General features: G+C 39.3%; 1 protein-coding gene across 1 annotated transcript in view; it reads left to right on the top strand.

Annotated features, from left to right (window-relative positions):
- Positions 1–1,080: 1,080 nt before the first annotated feature.
- The window catches only part of hectd2 (HECT domain containing 2), a 56,481-nt gene continuing 39,720 nt past the window's right edge, over positions 1,081–17,841 (top strand). The window contains exons 1-3 of the mRNA XM_074676463.1: positions 1,081–1,642; positions 10,813–10,954; positions 17,646–17,784. Of these exons, the coding sequence (XP_074532564.1) occupies positions 1,559–1,642; positions 10,813–10,954; positions 17,646–17,784 (365 nt within the window). The 5' untranslated portion in view covers positions 1,081–1,558. The remainder of the gene's footprint in view (positions 1,643–10,812; positions 10,955–17,645; positions 17,785–17,841) is intronic.

Raw genomic sequence — 17,841 nt, forward strand, 5'->3', positions numbered from 1 at the left:
TTTGAACATAAACAGTTAAAAATGATTTGAGGTATTTTAATTCCAATCTGAAAAGTATATCTCAGTAGTTCAGTGCGATGATACATATTGAATGCTCTACACATTTAAATATGTTAATAACAAAAAGCCAAAGTGCTTGTCCTAAGAAATATAGGATTTTGATGTTTATTATTTTTTTAAGCAAAGAAAGTTAATATGTTTAATCAAAGTCGATATCGTGTGAAGTGATCCTGTGATTACTTTGTCTATAAGCTCATAACAAGTGATCCTCGGCACATGCATCAACTTCTGTAACTTTTTTAGGAGTTCCACCTCGGTTTGTGACCACTGGCTTGCAGTCAGTTACCTCCTGCTCAGTGAGCGCTGCAGTTTACTTTTCCAATTGCAGGTATTAGTCAGAGTAGCTGCACCTGTATGCTTAGCTTGTTTCTCTCCTGTAGTACTTTTGTACCACTGAGCCAATCACTGAAATATGCAGTGGCCTTGCTATTTTGTCATCAAGGCAGCAGTAGGAGTGGCAACTGAAAACAGCACAAGAAGGGACAATATGGTGATAAAAAACACAACAATTGATGATGTTGACAAATAGATAAATAAATGAATAAATAAATAAATGAGTTAGTCTAAAAGAGTTGTTCAATGCAATAAAGTCACATTTACCTTATATTTAAGATGATTATTTTCTGATTTAACCTCTAAAACCGTTTGTTGGTACATTACCTATTACTGACCAGATGTCTGAAAAAAAATATGCATATATATATATATATATATATATATATATATATATATATATATATATTTGTTGATTGTTCCTCAACGAACAGTAAGTGATTTAGTCAGGTTATCAGAAATCTACTTTTGGAAAAATTTGATTATCCACCAAAGTTCGAACACTGTCACTGAAACTATGAGTAACATTTGCAAAAGTGTTACATTTACAAAAAAAAAAAAAAAAAAAACTATTTCAATGAAACAAGGGGCAGCTTAGGGTCTTTTCCTCTGACTTCTGTCCCTTTATTCTGAATCGACCATAATTTCCGTCTCTCTCTCTCTCTGTTTTGCTGCTCTGCTCTCCAGGCACCTCCTCCTCCTCCTCCCCCTCCTCCAAACATGGCGCTGACCCGAAGCTTTGCTGCTTCCCCGACAGACGACGTAGAGAGGGACAGAAGGAGGAGAAGAAGAAGCGGGCAGAAACTCTCTTTAAACGTGTTTTAATATTTCTTTGAAACGAACACAACCTCACTCCCTCTGAGACCAGAACCAGAGACTTCGCGCACACATTTTTGGAAACGTCTACGCGTCAGGCTGTGCGCGTAACGCAGAGCCCACCTGTCCGACGAAGGTAGATGTCACTCCGTTTTTTCTAGGATGTGAATCTCCCTGATTTGTGTGAAGTAACGGATCAGTCTGAGGAGTCTGACTGGTAACTCGGGGTCAGGACTGGCTCTGGTGTAAACATGTGCAGCCCTTTGATGTGCAGAAACACAGGGGCTGAAGAGGACTGAGGCTTTTCAAAGGAAAAAAAAAACTTTTTCCGCTCTTCCACGCCGAGAGGATGGATGGAGAACATTTTACGCTGTCAGGAGTTGAGAGGGAAAGAGAGAGGCTTCCACCAATTTACAACAGCTCCCCTCCTGCTGTAAGAAAACCGTATTTTCTACCTTTCCCACCTCAATTATCTCTTTCCTGTGCGGGAACTACAATCCTGATGGCATAATCTGTTTACCGACGCATATCTTCTTTTTACTTGCACGTAAACAAACATTTCCTATTTAATTCACTATGGTAAAAGCTGCCATTATATTTCCAGACATGAAAATATGACACATTCTGTATTGTAGAAAAAAGTGATGAATCAAGATATTTCTTTGTGATTTGATGTCTTATTCACTGAACATGTGATAATTTGCAGATGATGGAAAATGATGCAACAGCCAACTTCACAGAGATCACTTTCTAAGACTTGACAATAGATGTAACAGACTTTTTTTTCCTGCAATTTCCATAGAAGTACAGATGTAGAAAATATTGATTTTAAACAAAATGACGTCATAGAATAGAAATGCTGATAATCCAAGTCTGCATTTCTAGGTGCAAGTAGCTAAGCTGTTACAGCCTGAGCACCACTTTTGTTTTAGTGATATTTTTCTATTTCTTCCCCCTGCCATGTCTTTTTATGTTTTTAAAAACATTTATATAACTTAAGTAAATCATCATCCATGCCTAGATGTGCTTCATTTTGTTTTGCAAATTCATGATCTTAAACTTCTTTTTCTCCCTCATCATTTTCTAGCATCATTTTCCATCTTATACTGAACTGATGATGATGTTGCTGTTGTTGTTTGCTGACCTCCTAGGGTGACAATAGTTTCTGGTGCAAACTTTGTTATGCAGTCGCAAATTGTTGTAAAACTTAAAGTTGCCTCAAACATATACTCTCACTTTGCTTACAGCGCACACTTATTACTTGACATTTTCTGCGTTTGGAAAAAGTGATGCCCCTGTCTTACATAATGAGGCCTGACATCAGCTCTGCAGTGGTGTTTGATGATGTAATCGTCATGTTATAAATGCATAGCAGGGAGCTGAGTGTCGGCCCTGCTGGACTTTTTATCGCCATCTTTTAAGTTTCATTTCATGGGTGTCACTTTTGGAGCTGACTGGCGGGGTTGCAGCCTGGTTGGTTGATGTCATCTCCATTGTGTCAGGGAGCAGGAATGTGCAGATCAGATGGTTTTGACCAATAAACAGTCTGTCATTGCTCAGACCCACTCTGGCCATGTCTGGAAATGCCATAGAGTGGCTGCATACGTTCTCTCAGTCAGACCAATTCTGTGATGCCTCCGCAGAAGTCCTGTTGCCCCTGGAGCTTACATCTGAGGAAATTCAGGCTCAAAGGTTGGATAAAAAAAGGCTTGGATTCAGCAGGCTGTCATTGTATCACAGACCAATAAAAACAGAAAAATTGAAGGCAGCTGGTGCTCACTGAAGAGGCTTTTTTTTTTGTACCTGAACAGAGCTGCTGTTTGTGTAGGCTGCCTCAGGGTTTCCTGAAGCTCAATTTGCTCAATGAGTTTTTCTCCAGACCTCCAAGAACTGGACAAAAAGATTCTTAGGTTATATAATATCCAATTAAAAAACAATTACATAAAAAACTAAAAGATGAAATTGGGCAGTGATTATTGGGAAAGCATCTCTCTTTAAGCCCCAAAGTAAAATATACTTTCTGATTTTTGGTACAACAGGTGTCTCACTTGAAGTATTCGGCCATCACCTGAGCTCCCAGAAGAGCTACAGAATACAATGTCTGAATTTTAAAGACAAATGAAAGCGTCAAATTACCTCTGAAGTTTTGCAGCTCTGTGCGGTTTGTTCTTGTGTTGCATCCTCTCTTGGAGATAAGCTGTCAGCGTCTCCACTCCCTGCTGTGCCGAGCTGCGCTGTGTGCTCTCGTCCTGATCAGCCCTCGAATCTCTCCACATACAGATGATGAGCAGACAGGGACAGACCATCACAACAGCTCAGACCATCTCCACACACGGAAAAGTGTGTGTCAGGTAGTAAATGTGAAATCACACATTGCGTAGCCAATATTTTGCCCTTGTGAGAGCATGTACTCAAGGCTGGTACACATTACAGGATTCTCCAAAACTTCACATATTTAGAGAGCACTCACTTGATGATAACAAAAGACAGATCACACAAGATTTCTCTCTCCTGATCTTACAGTGTGCGGTCTGCACTCTGAGGACACCACACACTAACAGACTCTTCAGCAAAGCTTCAGCTTTTCACGCTCAATATTCCAAATCTCGCGCAGTAAAACGTGACTTCGGTGTAAACGAACGTGACAGACGTCTGGGAAAAAAGCGATGATGTTTGTTCTCGGACTCTAGAATTTTGAAAAAAATGCACTGAAGAAAAGGGCTTATGGAAAAAGTTGTGGAGACAGCAGGGATATGGGCTGTATGAATAACAGTGCGAGTTGGAGGTGAGTAAAGTCGTTTAAAGTGTTACAGATAGATTTCTTACGTCGGCTTTGGTCACTCAGCTGAGTCAGCTCGCGTCTTGATTGGCTTTGCTCCGGTTCATGTGAAATTACATGCTGTACCTGTTTGGTTCCTCTCGAAATGCTCCACACACTACAGGATTTTTAGTCCCAAATATTAAACATGTTAATTAACCACGATCTCTGAATCGGAGGCCTTCTGAGCGGCACCGACCAGTAGAAATCACTGTTAACACACATTATGTCATCAAACAATCGGGCCTTTGCTAGCTTTGATTGTAAGGGGGAGATCAGGACAAAATTCAGTCTGATTATCTATCTCCTAGTGTGTACCTGCCTAAAGGTGCAGTGTTGACAGAGATTGGTTACAGTGCTGTGACAGAATCTCAGTAAAAAATGGGCTTTTGAGTTCAGCCTGGCAACCCGTATTTTTTTTTTCTATTTGGTTAAAAACCAATTGTGGTTTCATTATTTTATCCAGTCTTACTCAGTGAATCTGTCCATAGTTCTCACTCACCCAATGCAGTGTTATTCTATGCTCATACTTTTTTTCACCCATAGAGCCAAAGGGACCAGTAGTTGCTTCAGTATGTCAAAAGCTCAAGGAGAAACACAGACCTGGGATAAATGGTGCCAAAATATCGGCTCAAGTCAACTTAAATCAATGTTGTGAGTCATACTGAAAGTGATCTCCATGCCCATTTCATTCATAATCTGCTGCATTTAACCCTGTACCTGAAACCGAGGCTGCAAAATTGATTTATATCTAGTCCATTAGTGCCAGAATTTAATCAGAGGTGCTGAAACTCTGCTGACTTTGGTGCTATAGGGAGAAATGAGAGGTTACTGGTCTGACTGTTTGAACATTTATCCGTTAACTTCTGAGGATGTGGTTTGTTGAAATACTCGCAAAATACTCAAACCTAGTTTTTATTCCCAGAAGAGTAGAATTATCACAATTATATTGATTAGAGGGGACGGGTAAAACTTTGTTGGTTCAATAAGTTTTATTAACACTGTCAGCACTACTGATACAAGTACACGCAGTGTCACAACAAGCCACTGCATCTGGTTAAAGATTAACAGCTGAAAGAGGAGGTGTGTGTGTGAGACAGACAGGCAGACAGACAGACAGATGTGGTATCCTTGAGCTCTCCTCTGCGAGTTTTTTTCTGGATGACAACATTTCCTCTCACTCTGAATGACTGAGTAAAGTTGGAAACAGAAACAAAAACTAAAGCAGAAAATGCTGATTGCTGTCAGATGTGAAGCAGGACAAAGGCACCGCTCATTGACTCAGGAAAAAAACTCATGAGAAGGTGTTGACGTCTTTTTTTTGTGTGTGTGTGGCGGGTTTGGGGGTGGGGGGGCTCAGTAGAAAACAAAAGGAAAGGAAAGCTAATTTGGATTCTTGCATTTGTTCACTGTGGTTTCCCTGCTCCAAGTTTCCCAGAGATCACCTGTCAATCAGAGGATGTGGGTGGAGCTTTGGCATATGTAATGAAAGAGACGCCAGTGAGTTGGGAGTGATGTGGCTTTACTGAGACAGTAGTGTAATTATGCCCTCACGAGTCAAAGGTGCAGGGATGAAGCTAACTTTACATGAACATGAGTCTACAGCAATGCAAACACTGCGCTGAGTCAGCGATTCAGGAGAGTGGCACTTAAAACAAACTACCAAACATGCTCTGTAAGCCCCCCCTGTTTGAAATTATAGTGAACACTATGGTCAGTATATTTAGTGTAGAATAGAAAATATTTTATTTATCCCTGAGGGGGAAATCAGGAGGAGTCACAACAGTAGGCCTGTCACGATAATCAATAAATTGATTAACCGAACGATAAATAAAAACGTCCTCGGTAAGTTTGCCAGCCTCAATAAACTGACACGTGCATGCATGTTTGTTTTCCTCCTCTCTTTCGACCAAAGAGGCTGAATGAGAAGATGGCTTACTACCTCTATCTTTCCTAACATTGGGGTGCATAGGTTCTATAGCGGATTTAGCGGATTTATAGCGGAGTGAGCATCTGTCAAAAATGCGATCTCTGGCATCTTTTGCGACGGGGCTGCTCGCGCGTACACACGGAGAGAGCTGAAGCGAGCGTCCTGAGGGGTAAGGAGGAAACACACGCTAATATGAGTGATGGCACGAAAGATACGGTTCTTAAGCCGCCTGCCACAGTCCCAGTTTGGTAATATTTTGTTTTTTATCAGAATGAACAAAGTGTGAGCTCATGAACACCAACGAGCTATGTCGCATTTGTTTGAAAATAGTGGCGACGAAGAAGAAGGGGAGGTGCAGCGGAGCCTTGTTCTTTGACAATCCGCTCTTACTGAGGCTTTTGGTCTGCAAAGTAAATAGAAATAAAAGCACCAAATGGTGGGCGCTCAAAGACAGCTACATTGCCAAAGAAATGCAGCCCTTCAATACGGTTGAAAGCCAGAAATGTTAAAAATGTTTGACAGACAGTATGGATTGACTGGGAAAAAGTACATGTTGCAAACAATTCAGGAACTGTATAAACTCCCTATTATTAAGGCTATAGTTTTTATTGTTTTTTTTTTTTTTTTAGTTTTGTTTTTTCTTTAGAGACAGGGTCTGTGTTTTTTAATTTTTGATTGGTATTAATTATTTTCATTGACATGTATTTTTTTCTAAAAGAGAGTCCATTTCATTTTCATTGTGTTTTTTTCTTTTTCTTGTTTGTTAAATTTATTATTATTGTTAAATTATCATCTAGCAAAATTTGTTATCGTGACAGGCCTACACCGCAGCAATCAAGAAAACATAAGCAAGAAAGTGTATAGAAAGTGCAAAAAGGCCCACAAGAAAATAAATGTTCCTCTGGCCCCACAAGATGGAAAAAAGAAGACTTATCCACTCATATATAAGAAATCCAGTATCCTTCATTTACAGATATAGATTGATTTCTGGAAGAATGCATCAAAGACCAACGATGGCGTTCCCTCATATTGTAACTGTCAGCTCCAGCTGACTTCTAACAGCTCTGGAAAGCGACAAAGAGGTGGAGCTACAGCGAGCCTAAAGAGCTCAGGCAAAAAACTAAACACACCCACCTGTCAGTCAGTTATTTCCCTGATAATACCTAATTATACACAACACAGTGTTTTGCACTTCCCTCTTGGAATCATGTTACAAGCTGAGGTTACTGCGTGGTTGGTGGTTGAGTCAATCTGTTAGAAAATTGGTTTGATTGGCTGTACGGACAAAGAAATGAGTAAAGAGAAAACCTTAAGCATTTATTTCCCTGAAATACCAGGGTCTGTAGTTTTAACTGGCACCCTCATTTAGACTTCTTAAATGAAGTGGTATTGTGCTTTTGTTAATAGGCTTTGTGCCGTGCCTCTGTTACCCCACAGAAGCTTTACATGACCTATAGAAAAATGTTTTTTTTTTCCTCCTCACACTGGTGTTTTAGAAAACCCTTATTTCAGCCTCTGTCTGAAACACTTTGTTTTAGCTGCTGTCTCTTTAAGGCTCCATGCTCCATAAACCCCCTTCCCTCTGATTGGCACATTTGTAAGACTTTATGTAGCTGCTGCTAATGGAAACAGATGTTATTTCTTCGTGGACCTAATGTGAACTCGGTGTTTATGTCACAGATGTTCTGTCTGATTTTGGTGGATCTGTTTTACACCTGCTCTTGTTGTCATGCGATCACTCTGCACTCTGTGTGTAGATCAGTCAGTGTTTTAATTGGTTTGGTCTGTTCTTAGTGAATCTGATTAACACTCTCCCAGAGTGTGTGTTGTGTTCAGCCTCCTCTAAAAACACAGGTTTCTGTTGCATCAAAGACAAAGTGTTCTTTTATTTCTCTCCAAGTGTTGCTGTAAAAAAAAAAAAAGAAAGTGATTGCCTGATGTTGAAATTGGGAATTGATGGAATTATGTTTTTATTTGTGTTAGCGTTAATGTTTGTGTCAGTGCGTGTGTGTTATGTGTGTGTGTGTGTGTGTGCATGTGTGTGTGTGTGTGTGTGTCTTTCCTAACTGCTGTCAGCAGCGGCTGCTGTGCATCTGTTGATCTCTCCACATCCTCTCTTCCTCCACCTCTCATCCCTCCACTTCTTCTTCTCTCTTCTCTCCATATTCTTGGATTTACTGCATCTCTTCAAATTTCCTTCCACTCCATCTGTCCTTCACGTTTTTTCAGTCTTCCTCTCTTTAGCTGCCTTAATTTCCTTTCTTTTACCTCTTTGATTCCCTCCTTCCTGCTTCGTCTCCATCTTCTGTCCTCTTATGATTATGTTCCCATCACTTTGCTTACCTCTGTCATACCCTCTGTCTTCTTTCCCTCTTGTTCTTAAAACCTCATATCCCTGTTTGTCTGACCTCATGTAACCTCACCTCCTCTCCCCCTTTTTATGTCTTAATGTTTCCATTTCCTCCTCCTTTCATTACACTTCAATGGACTCAAGAGTTCATAGTCTGGATGATGTCAGAAGTTTTATGTCTGGTGAGAAATATTTTGAGGATGAAGTGAAACTGGTCTCTAACTTTTTAAGTCACACACGGAGGTAGAGGTGTAAAAAACATCAATCTCGCGTTATATTGTGATACTTTGACAACTGATACAATATTGATATTTCAACTCTCAATATCAATACTTTTGTAAAAATAAAAACTAATACCAGTGTAAAAAGATCAATACTCTAGTTTAATTTTTTTCTCTGCATGTGCTGACAACTGTGGTTTTATAAAAGTGTCGACAAATGTCACTGTGTCACAGCGCTCCCCCTCCCCCTCCTGATTTTTGATGATGCACTGTCACATGGCTCAGCGTCACCAGGGAAACAAGCAAGTAGGCCCAAAAAAGAAGTTTTGAGTACTGTAAGCATCATCATTTTGAGCTCTATGGACCTTTTTTGATGAGCAGGGATAGCACAGCAGCGTTGCAATATGTGACTCATAAACCTGATATATTGATGTCAACGTTGGGATCAGTATTGGGTGATGAGATTGATACTAAAGTTTCAGTTTCTTTTCTCTACATGTGCTCCTCTCAATCGCTCAAGTGCTGATGGAAAGATGGATAGATGGATAGATAGATAGATAGATAGATAGATAGATAGATAGATAGATAGATAGATAGATAGATAGATAGATAGATAGATAGATAGATAGATAGATCAATGGAACTTTGTCTCTTCTGCAGTAAAAACAGAACTTAGTCTTTGACGTGGCTTCCAGTACAATTTTAAACACACTTACAAATAGAGCACAACCGATATGGGATTTTTGGGGCCGATGCCGATATTGATACTAGGGGCAAAAAAAAAGCCCATATCCAATATATCGGTTGATATATATAATAAATTCATTGTGATTTATGATTAAATACAGTGTATATATCGTGTGTAAATACACATGATATATACACTGTATTTAATCATAAATCATTATAATACCCATATGATTCAAAACAAAGACGGAACACTATTAAACCAAAACAAGGAACTTAAATTATAAAACTGTTAACATAAGAACAGTAGTGTAAACTTTAAACTGTAAACACCTTAGATAAATAAGTCAAACTTTAAACACAGTAAGTATTAAAAAAATGAATAAATGTAAACACACAATGAGCAACTTACACGACGTTAAAACACTGTGTTATAGTCTTAGATTAGATAATGGTGGACGTGTGAATTAACAGTAGCATTTGTCTCTGTTTATCTCACAAAATAGCAACTAAAATGATGTTAAGACTTCATTCTATAGTCTTACATTAGATAATGGTGGACGGAGGGGGCGGGCACTCGGGCAGTGTGCAGCCCAACACACAGACACACAGGAGCAGGAGTGACAGAATCTCAGTGGAGCAAATTTTTTTATAATCGGCTACATTTTGGCCATTGTTGATTAATCTGTGACAGGCATAATCGGCCCGGCTCTACTTACAAATACAATAAATCTCACTTTGAAAATCGTAAATGTACTAATTCTTATATTATGTCATTTGGTTTATGTGTGAGAGGAAGTGTGTTTGTAAGAACAGGTTTTTTTGTGGCTCTTTGTCTCTGACCCGTTGTCCACCCCTGTATTACGCCATCAATATATACATTGACACGTTGCAGAAATTAATGGCTGAGGAGTTTTGAGTTTTGAACAAATAAAACTAACAAGAGCTTAAAGAATGTGACTAACACTTAAAGTTGTTTCTCTGTTTAACTAAGACTAAATCTGAGGGGCAAAAAAGCTAAAACAAACCGTGGTCTTTCAGCAGATCTTCACCATGAACAGGTATTCAGTCCTGCTGTGCCACAAATAAAAATGATATGCTTTTTCTGCTGTTTCTCAAAAAGACATATATTGTCATTAAGAAAGTCACTTACAACTAACCCATGCAGAGCACCACGTTGATCTCACAGGTCACTTCCTCACCTTTAAGTGCTTTTTACATTTCATCAATTTGGCTCTTACCTCAAAAAGGGGTCTTCAGCCAAATAGAGGGTTGCACAGTCTGAAGGACTGCAGGGTTTTAGCATGCATGAGACTGTATGTGTCAGATTAAAGAGGGGAAATCTGTGGCATGGGGTAGAGTTTTGTAGATATGACAATTTGGTGATAACTTCCCCTGACGTGCACTCACCCTCCTCCTCACAGTGACTGGATTATTTTTGAGAGAAAGACACACAGAGGGGTTCGAGATGATGAGCAGAAGTTGCCAAACACTCTCTACGTAACTGTCCCCTGAGATATTCAATTTCATTTCCCTCTGGGTTTTAACGTGACACAACCATGATGCTTCCTCTTGATGAGTTTTCCTCCTGCGACAGGGTTTGGGACGAGGAGTGAAGCAGCCATTTCCATCTCTGGGCACTTTCATCTCCACATTGAGCCAGAGGAGGGACACACTGGGGCGAGGCCTGACTGGCGGCATGACAGGAACCCTGACCAGCACCCAATGGCTGAAACATGGTGAGTCCAGTGCTGTGGTGTGGAAAAGTGACATCATTTTATCAATCAGTGCAGCTGAACTTGGTGTAATTAAAGGGTCACAGTTTCATCTTTGGGGAGCTTGATTTTGGAAACAAATCAAGGTTTTCTTTCTCTGTCTCTAAGCACGGAAAAGACGTTTCTGTGTTCAAAATATAGGTTGAGTCAGCATTTCCAACATGGCAACCACCATCCAGCTTCCACAAAACCAACGGGTGAAGTTGTCACAGAGACCAAGTTATTGTTTTACACAGTCAGTGGCTTTGCCTCAGTCAGATGTAAAAACAGATTTTGGTGGAAAGTAACGTGTCAAAAGGCAACAAGAAAAAGAGTGCAATTTGAATTATAAAATACTTTTTCCTTAACTTTTGGTGGTTTAAGTTAATCTTGTCGAGAAGTCTTGATGACACGTCATTGACAGAAACCTTTATTCCAATGAAGGAGTTATTCTTTCATTTTTCCAAAGTCAGAATATTTCGATGATGCAGTAAAAGTGACTTCATAGGGAAGCTCCACCTTATGTCTGATAGAGCATTGCATGAGCTTAGAGACTTTAACCCTGGTTCCTTAACGTACCACTACATAAATCATTTCACAGTAAATGCTTCCAGTCGAGCAGCTCATTTTCAGTGCGGTGCATTCACTATTTGAATGTCTTTGTTCTCTGAGACACTGTGGTCTGTGTCTCTGTCTGGGATGTAATGATGTGTTACTTCCTCTGTTTACATTTCCCAATGTATGTACTCAGACTGTGTTTATGTTGAGTTGCTAGCAACGACTCCAGAGCAGCAACACATGTCTCCATGGCTGTGGCTCTGTGGTGGGGTTGGCTGTCTTCAGTTTGGGAAGTCCAGGATTTAATCCTGGTGTCGTTGGAAAAGACTCTGCTTCTGGTGGCTGTGCCATTGGTGTGTGAACGGGATAAGTCCATACTCAGGGATACATTTCCTAGCAGCCTCTGCCATCATTTTATGTACTGGTTAATGTGACCCAAAAGTTCTTTGAGTCGTCAGAAGTTAGAAGAAGCCATATGCTGACAGTTGCTATTTACTGTTTCATAGAGGAAGATTTTCAGGAGAGACAAAAGAAAACTGTTTGAAAAGTTTTTAGATCACACTTAAATGTTTGTGGGGCTTTCTTATCTCCTGCCATCTAAAGAAAAGTAGAAGTCCTTGTTGATTTGACGTGAGTAAGTGATCAGGAACAGTAAGAATTTTCATTAAAATAATTAAATTTGATTTCATTAAAGGGGATGTCCTTTCCCGTAAAAAGCAAGGTTATTTCTGACTGCCGTGAGAACATAGACCCAGAAGAGTGCTCACCAGCCTGCTTTGTCACCACTGCTACTGATGCCAGAATAATTATGCAAACCTCCGCCCCAAATGAAAACCATATGAAAGTGAAAACACACACACAGAAGATAGCGTAGCATTCCTCTGGCCCAATACAGTCATCTGGCTTGCTGGATAATCACCACAATTTGCTGTTTCATCTGTTAAGCGTTACAGGAGGTTTGTATTTCCTTTTAATATTGTCAAATATGGTTTTGTGTGGAGTGGCTGAACTGAACAAGAACCCATCTGAGTTTCATTCCAGGATCTGTAAACAATGACACCTTTTCTGGAAAATACAGGCGTTGAAGCCAGGCTTGTTGGAAGAAAGGATTTAAAACTTCATTGATTAAAGAGCTTTACATTTCAGCAGGATGGGCTGACCTGATTCATGGATTCATGTATAAACCATCCTACACTGTTGATAAGAAGCAGAAAGCTTCACATCATTCAGGATTATTTTGGACCACGCTTCTGCAGCAGGGTGTCACTTCATCGCCTTGTCGTTTCATCTTGGTTTTCTGGAGCCAGAAGTGGGCAACAATGGAAATAGAAAGTCAGTTATTGTAGTAATTTATCAGTCACAAAATTCTCTATCATTTACTTTAGTCTAGATAAAATGGTGATGGATAAAATGAACTTCATGCAGCATTAAAAAAAAAAACTTTGAAACTAGAAATTGGAACCACAAACTCATGATCGAAAAAGCTGAATTGAGCTACAAATAATATGAGATGTAGCCACATTTTGTGGTGGGAGTTAGGTTTCTAAGATTGATCTTTTTTTTCTGCATTGAGTTGCTTGTCAGTATGTGGTGACAAACTCAGGGACCAAAGAGACCATTTGATAACAAATGGCAGGGCTGTACACCGATTGTATAAAAGAAGGGGTCCATGGTGGACCCCATTGTGTGTAGGCATGGGTACTGAAATAGGTACTTTTACAGGTACTGACCAAATCCTGTCAAAAGTACCGGGTAACGATTCATGTAAAATCAAAAGGTACCATGTTTAGGTACCTTAACGCATCCTTGTGACTGTGAGGGAGTGGAAGAGTAGGGAATTTCCACCCTGAACATAAACACAGCATTGAAGGTTATATATTGTAGAATAAATATGTTAAATCCATTTTTTTAATTTTCTGTTGTTGAACAAATTGATATTTTTTACCACAAAAACACAAAAAAGTATTGAAAATTGGTACCGTTGAGCACCAGTACTGATTGCCAGGTACCAGGCATCAGTACCGTACTGTTTGAAATGTGAAAGGTGCCCATCCCTAAATGTGCGTGCTCAGGCCCCTAATATTGCCACATTGTGAGCTTCATTAAGAAATTACCTTTAATTCTATTCATGATGCATTATGATTTTATTTTTGTTTTATACAATTCTATTTCCACCATAACCCATCAAATAAATGATCATTGGAATGTGGGCAATTAAGTGGCTTATGCCTAAAATTTGATAGGAGATCCCCAAACCCACTTCTTATAGCTTTACCCTTAATATGTATAAATAAACCCTTTCTTTTGGTATCAGGCTTTAAAAAAACTATTCTAAACTGTTTCATCCAGGCTCTTTACTGTTAAGGTTGCCCTGCTAAAGCTAGCAAATCTGTTTTCAAAAAGCTGCTAAAGGCAGATCTTTTTTGATTCCACCATTTGTCCACTTGTGGCTCAAGGAATACAGTTGGAACCCTGAAAGTTTTCTCCCCCCCTGCCCCTCAGCTATGAGTTTATGAGTGAGAAATAAAGAATAAGTTGAAAATGTTTTTATTCTGGTAGAAATTATATGGTTGGATAGTGTACCAGCCAGTCTTTGTACCTGCCAGCCAACCCTTGCAAACGCCACTTGGTTTTTGGTCAGAATCAAATCAGGCAATTTTCCACTAGAATCGACCTGAAACTGAAGCAATCTTCAGGAAGATTGCAGGATGTTTCTGATGAGAAGCTGGTCTAGACTTAGATTATTAGGGCAGTGTTTGAACAGTTTTTGAAAAAGGGGCAGAAAGCATTAGCTTTAAAATGATCCTGGCTATCATCTGATCACTTAGTTTTCATTAATCCACATACACATACATGCATGCAGGTGCAGCCCACAATCATTGAGATTTTTTTTTCCTGTCACACAAGATGACCTTAAAGTACGAACTGCCCCTTGAGTCTCCTCATCAGACCTCAGCCGAGTGGTGTGATGATACTTAAGGGTCCTCCTCTTCCTGCCTGTCAGAGGAAAATCTGAGGCTCTGTCGTAACCAACTGAACAATGAACTGAAGGAAGAGGTGACGGAGGTCTTGAAGGTGACTCTTCTGATTAAAGGATGTCATGACGACTAGGGCTTGTTGCTGTCAGGACAAAACTGGGTGATGCACAAGCTGACGAAGCAGCGGTAATTAGAAAGCAGTGATGGACGATTGAAGGTGCAGTGTCTTCTCGAAGCATCATTACTCATGGTCCTCAGAGGATGAGCCAAGTAACCATGAGTATATAATAACCACTGATATTTTTATGTACGCTTCTACAAAGTTTCGTGAACAAGATTTCTTCATGCACTTGCCTTCCTCTTACATACCCCTTGTTTTGCTCTTAAAGAAAATGTGTTTGTCTTTCTTTGCTTCCCATGTCTTTTAATTTGAACAATTGTGGTGACTTTTCATGTTTTATGTGAACTTGTCTTCTTAGTGGTTGAAATTTACCAGGAAGTAGTTAGCCTCTGACATAAGATGTGTGTGTGTGGGTTGGGCTTTTATGAAAGCACTCTTCATGTTTTCATCAGTTCCTCATGTCATGGGTTTTACAAAATCCTTAATTGGAGTCAGCTCAAAGCAGTTATTTACCAAAGCTTTTAAGCGTGTTATGAAACAGACTGAAATAAATAAAGATACTATTTTATCACTTTACAAAAAAGGTTATTCTATAGAAGTATTTTTAATGCTGGGGATTGCTTGAGGCATTATGCTTTGCATATTTTAAACATATATGTAAAATAACAATACAGTATTATAACTACAGGGGAACCAGATGGAAAGTATAAGACTTTAAAAAGCATGAGCATGAGTACTTGTAATAAACACTGATACTTTGAGACATTTAAAGGATAAATTAAACAAAGTTGCTCAAAAATAATTTTCAGCCTCGATGCCACCTTAACCTCTAAATCCTAAACATGGTGCTGAAAGTGTAGCAAGAAAAATTTCTCTCCTTTTGAATTGCTAATATCAAAATGCATGCCTCCCTCAGCCTCTGTGTTTAAGCCCCTTTTATCTTCTGCTTACCCATGCAAACAGATTCAGCCCCCACAATGCACCCGGACAGATCTGCTGGTAACCATTGTTACTGTGGAAACAGATACAAAGGGAGACTAATTATAAACAAAATTTATGGATGCTCAACAGTGTGAGAGGAGGGGTGAGCATGTGTTCCTGTGTGATTGAGGTGAATTATTATCAGTTGTGCATTTGTGAGACGTGTTTGTGTACAAGTAAAAGAAACATTATCCAAGACATTTGTCTTTTTTCAAAATCATTCTTTCCCTTTTTGTATTGAATATATATCAAACATTTGTCTACCTATTTAGATAGGAAAAATAAAATAAGATAAATTTATCCCCATATACTTGTTTACTGTTTAGCTATTTTTTAATGTTTCTGATGTCACACCCTCTAGTTTGATAATCAAAAAATAATCTTTTATCATCTCTGAGTAAAAGTGAGTGTTTAACCTTTAATCTTTGGCAGAATTATGCTATAAACTGCACTTCAAAATTTTGAAATGAACTCTTGTTGAAATTACTCTTATGAGAATAATAATAAAAAAACATCAGTGGTTTGTACAGGATCATGTTATTCCCTGAGCTTTTAATATATCAGTGTTAAAGAGACATCTAAGCAGAGACATTAGATTTATAAATGATTTGATAACATCAGTACCAAACTGTGGTTTCTCAAACTGCACGGACAATTGTCAAAAAATGCAGCAACAGATAGTTCCTGCTCAACAGTTTGCGTAAAAGAACTAAAACAAAGGAATTGTTGAAAAGGAAATCACTTAAAAGTCCTTAAAGATCCTGTTAATCCTAAAGGGTCCTGATACTCCCTCAGCAGCAGGTGCTTCCTTAGTTCTGATAACAAGCAGGAACACACTGCACTTACTGCACCTCGAGGGGACAAAAGTGGATGCTTCATATTTTCCCCCAGCTGAGGTTCTGATTTTAACTAAGTCTGTCATTTACCAATATATTATCACACATATTTTATTGGATAGCCATGTGAAAGCCGATATAGCTCAAAAAGTTATAACACTTTGATTGTAGCTTATTCTCCTACATAGTAATGAATGTGATTGTTGTTTTTTTAATGATTTAACGGAACTAAGGGTTAGTTTTTCTAGCTCTGCTAACATTAGCCACCCTTTACTAACCCCTTTGCACAGACCCTGATCTGGTGTTTTTTTACTGTTTTCCGAGTGCTTTCTTAACTTTAGATCTGTCAACCTTTAAGTGTGTGACTATAAATATTAAACACATCATACAAAAAAATCCACCTTTCAAGTGTCAGTAAAGATGCTTTTACTAAACTAAACCAGACACAAAGACAGTTGGAAAGCAGTATAGGTGAATACATCAACCAGTCAGATAGCATGATGTGCAGTGGCTAGGTGAAATAAATAGTAATTGAAAGGTCAAATAAACATTTGTGTCATTGATAACCAAAGTACACGACCTAAGAGTCAAAACCTGTAGGCCTTACAATCTAAAACTTGTACATTGTGTTGGTTAGGCAGGTCAAGTTTTCCTGTTTGGGTCAGTTGATCCTAACTTCACCTCAGCTGGTTATATTCACTCGAACTCTTGGCAAATAGTAAAACAGGCGTTGTATTTAAACTGCTTTAACCTGCCCACTTTTGCTACTTTCCCTGCAAACTGCTTTTTAGCTCTTTTTTCTTTTTCTGATTTCACCAGTGTCATATGTACCGTCATTGGTGCCTTCTTTGTTCTATAACCTCTTAGGGTCTTTGCTACTGCTCTCCCTGTCATGGCTGCACAAGAAAGTGGAGGGGCATGTTTCCTCCCTGCCTTTGACATAGGCATGTGGGAGGCCAAGGAACAGAACCATACCACCAAATATAACTATTGCAGGCAAATTATGGGTTATTTTGAAGAGAGTGGTCCTGACAATGTGAAGTGAACACGAACAGGGTATTAGGTTAGCAAATCAAGCTTGTTAATGGCAGCTGGGATGGCGGATTAGTTTAGTCAATTCCTGCTCCAGAGCATCCCTACTCTGTTTCACTACAAGTGTCTCAGAGAGTGTTTCATTTTGTTTGTGTGTATTTCTCATCCAGGGAGAGAGCTGCCTCCAATCTGCAGCAATGTTCGTCAAAAACAGCGGCTCTCCATTGACACTCTGCCCCAAGAAGTCAAAGCTCCATTTCCCTGTGACCCTATCATCCCCACACGTACCAAAACAACCAAGGAGTTTCAGTGAGTTTATAGTCTCTGAACTTTAACCTTCAACATTAAAGGCTCTACTTAGTCGGG

The sequence above is a fragment of the Halichoeres trimaculatus genome, unplaced genomic scaffold (genome assembly GCF_033239565.1).
Source record: "Halichoeres trimaculatus isolate MK-OKI-2021-1 unplaced genomic scaffold, fHalTri1.1 fHalTri1_scaffold_8, whole genome shotgun sequence".
In the NCBI taxonomy this organism is placed as follows: Eukaryota; Metazoa; Chordata; class Actinopteri; order Labriformes; family Labridae; genus Halichoeres; species Halichoeres trimaculatus.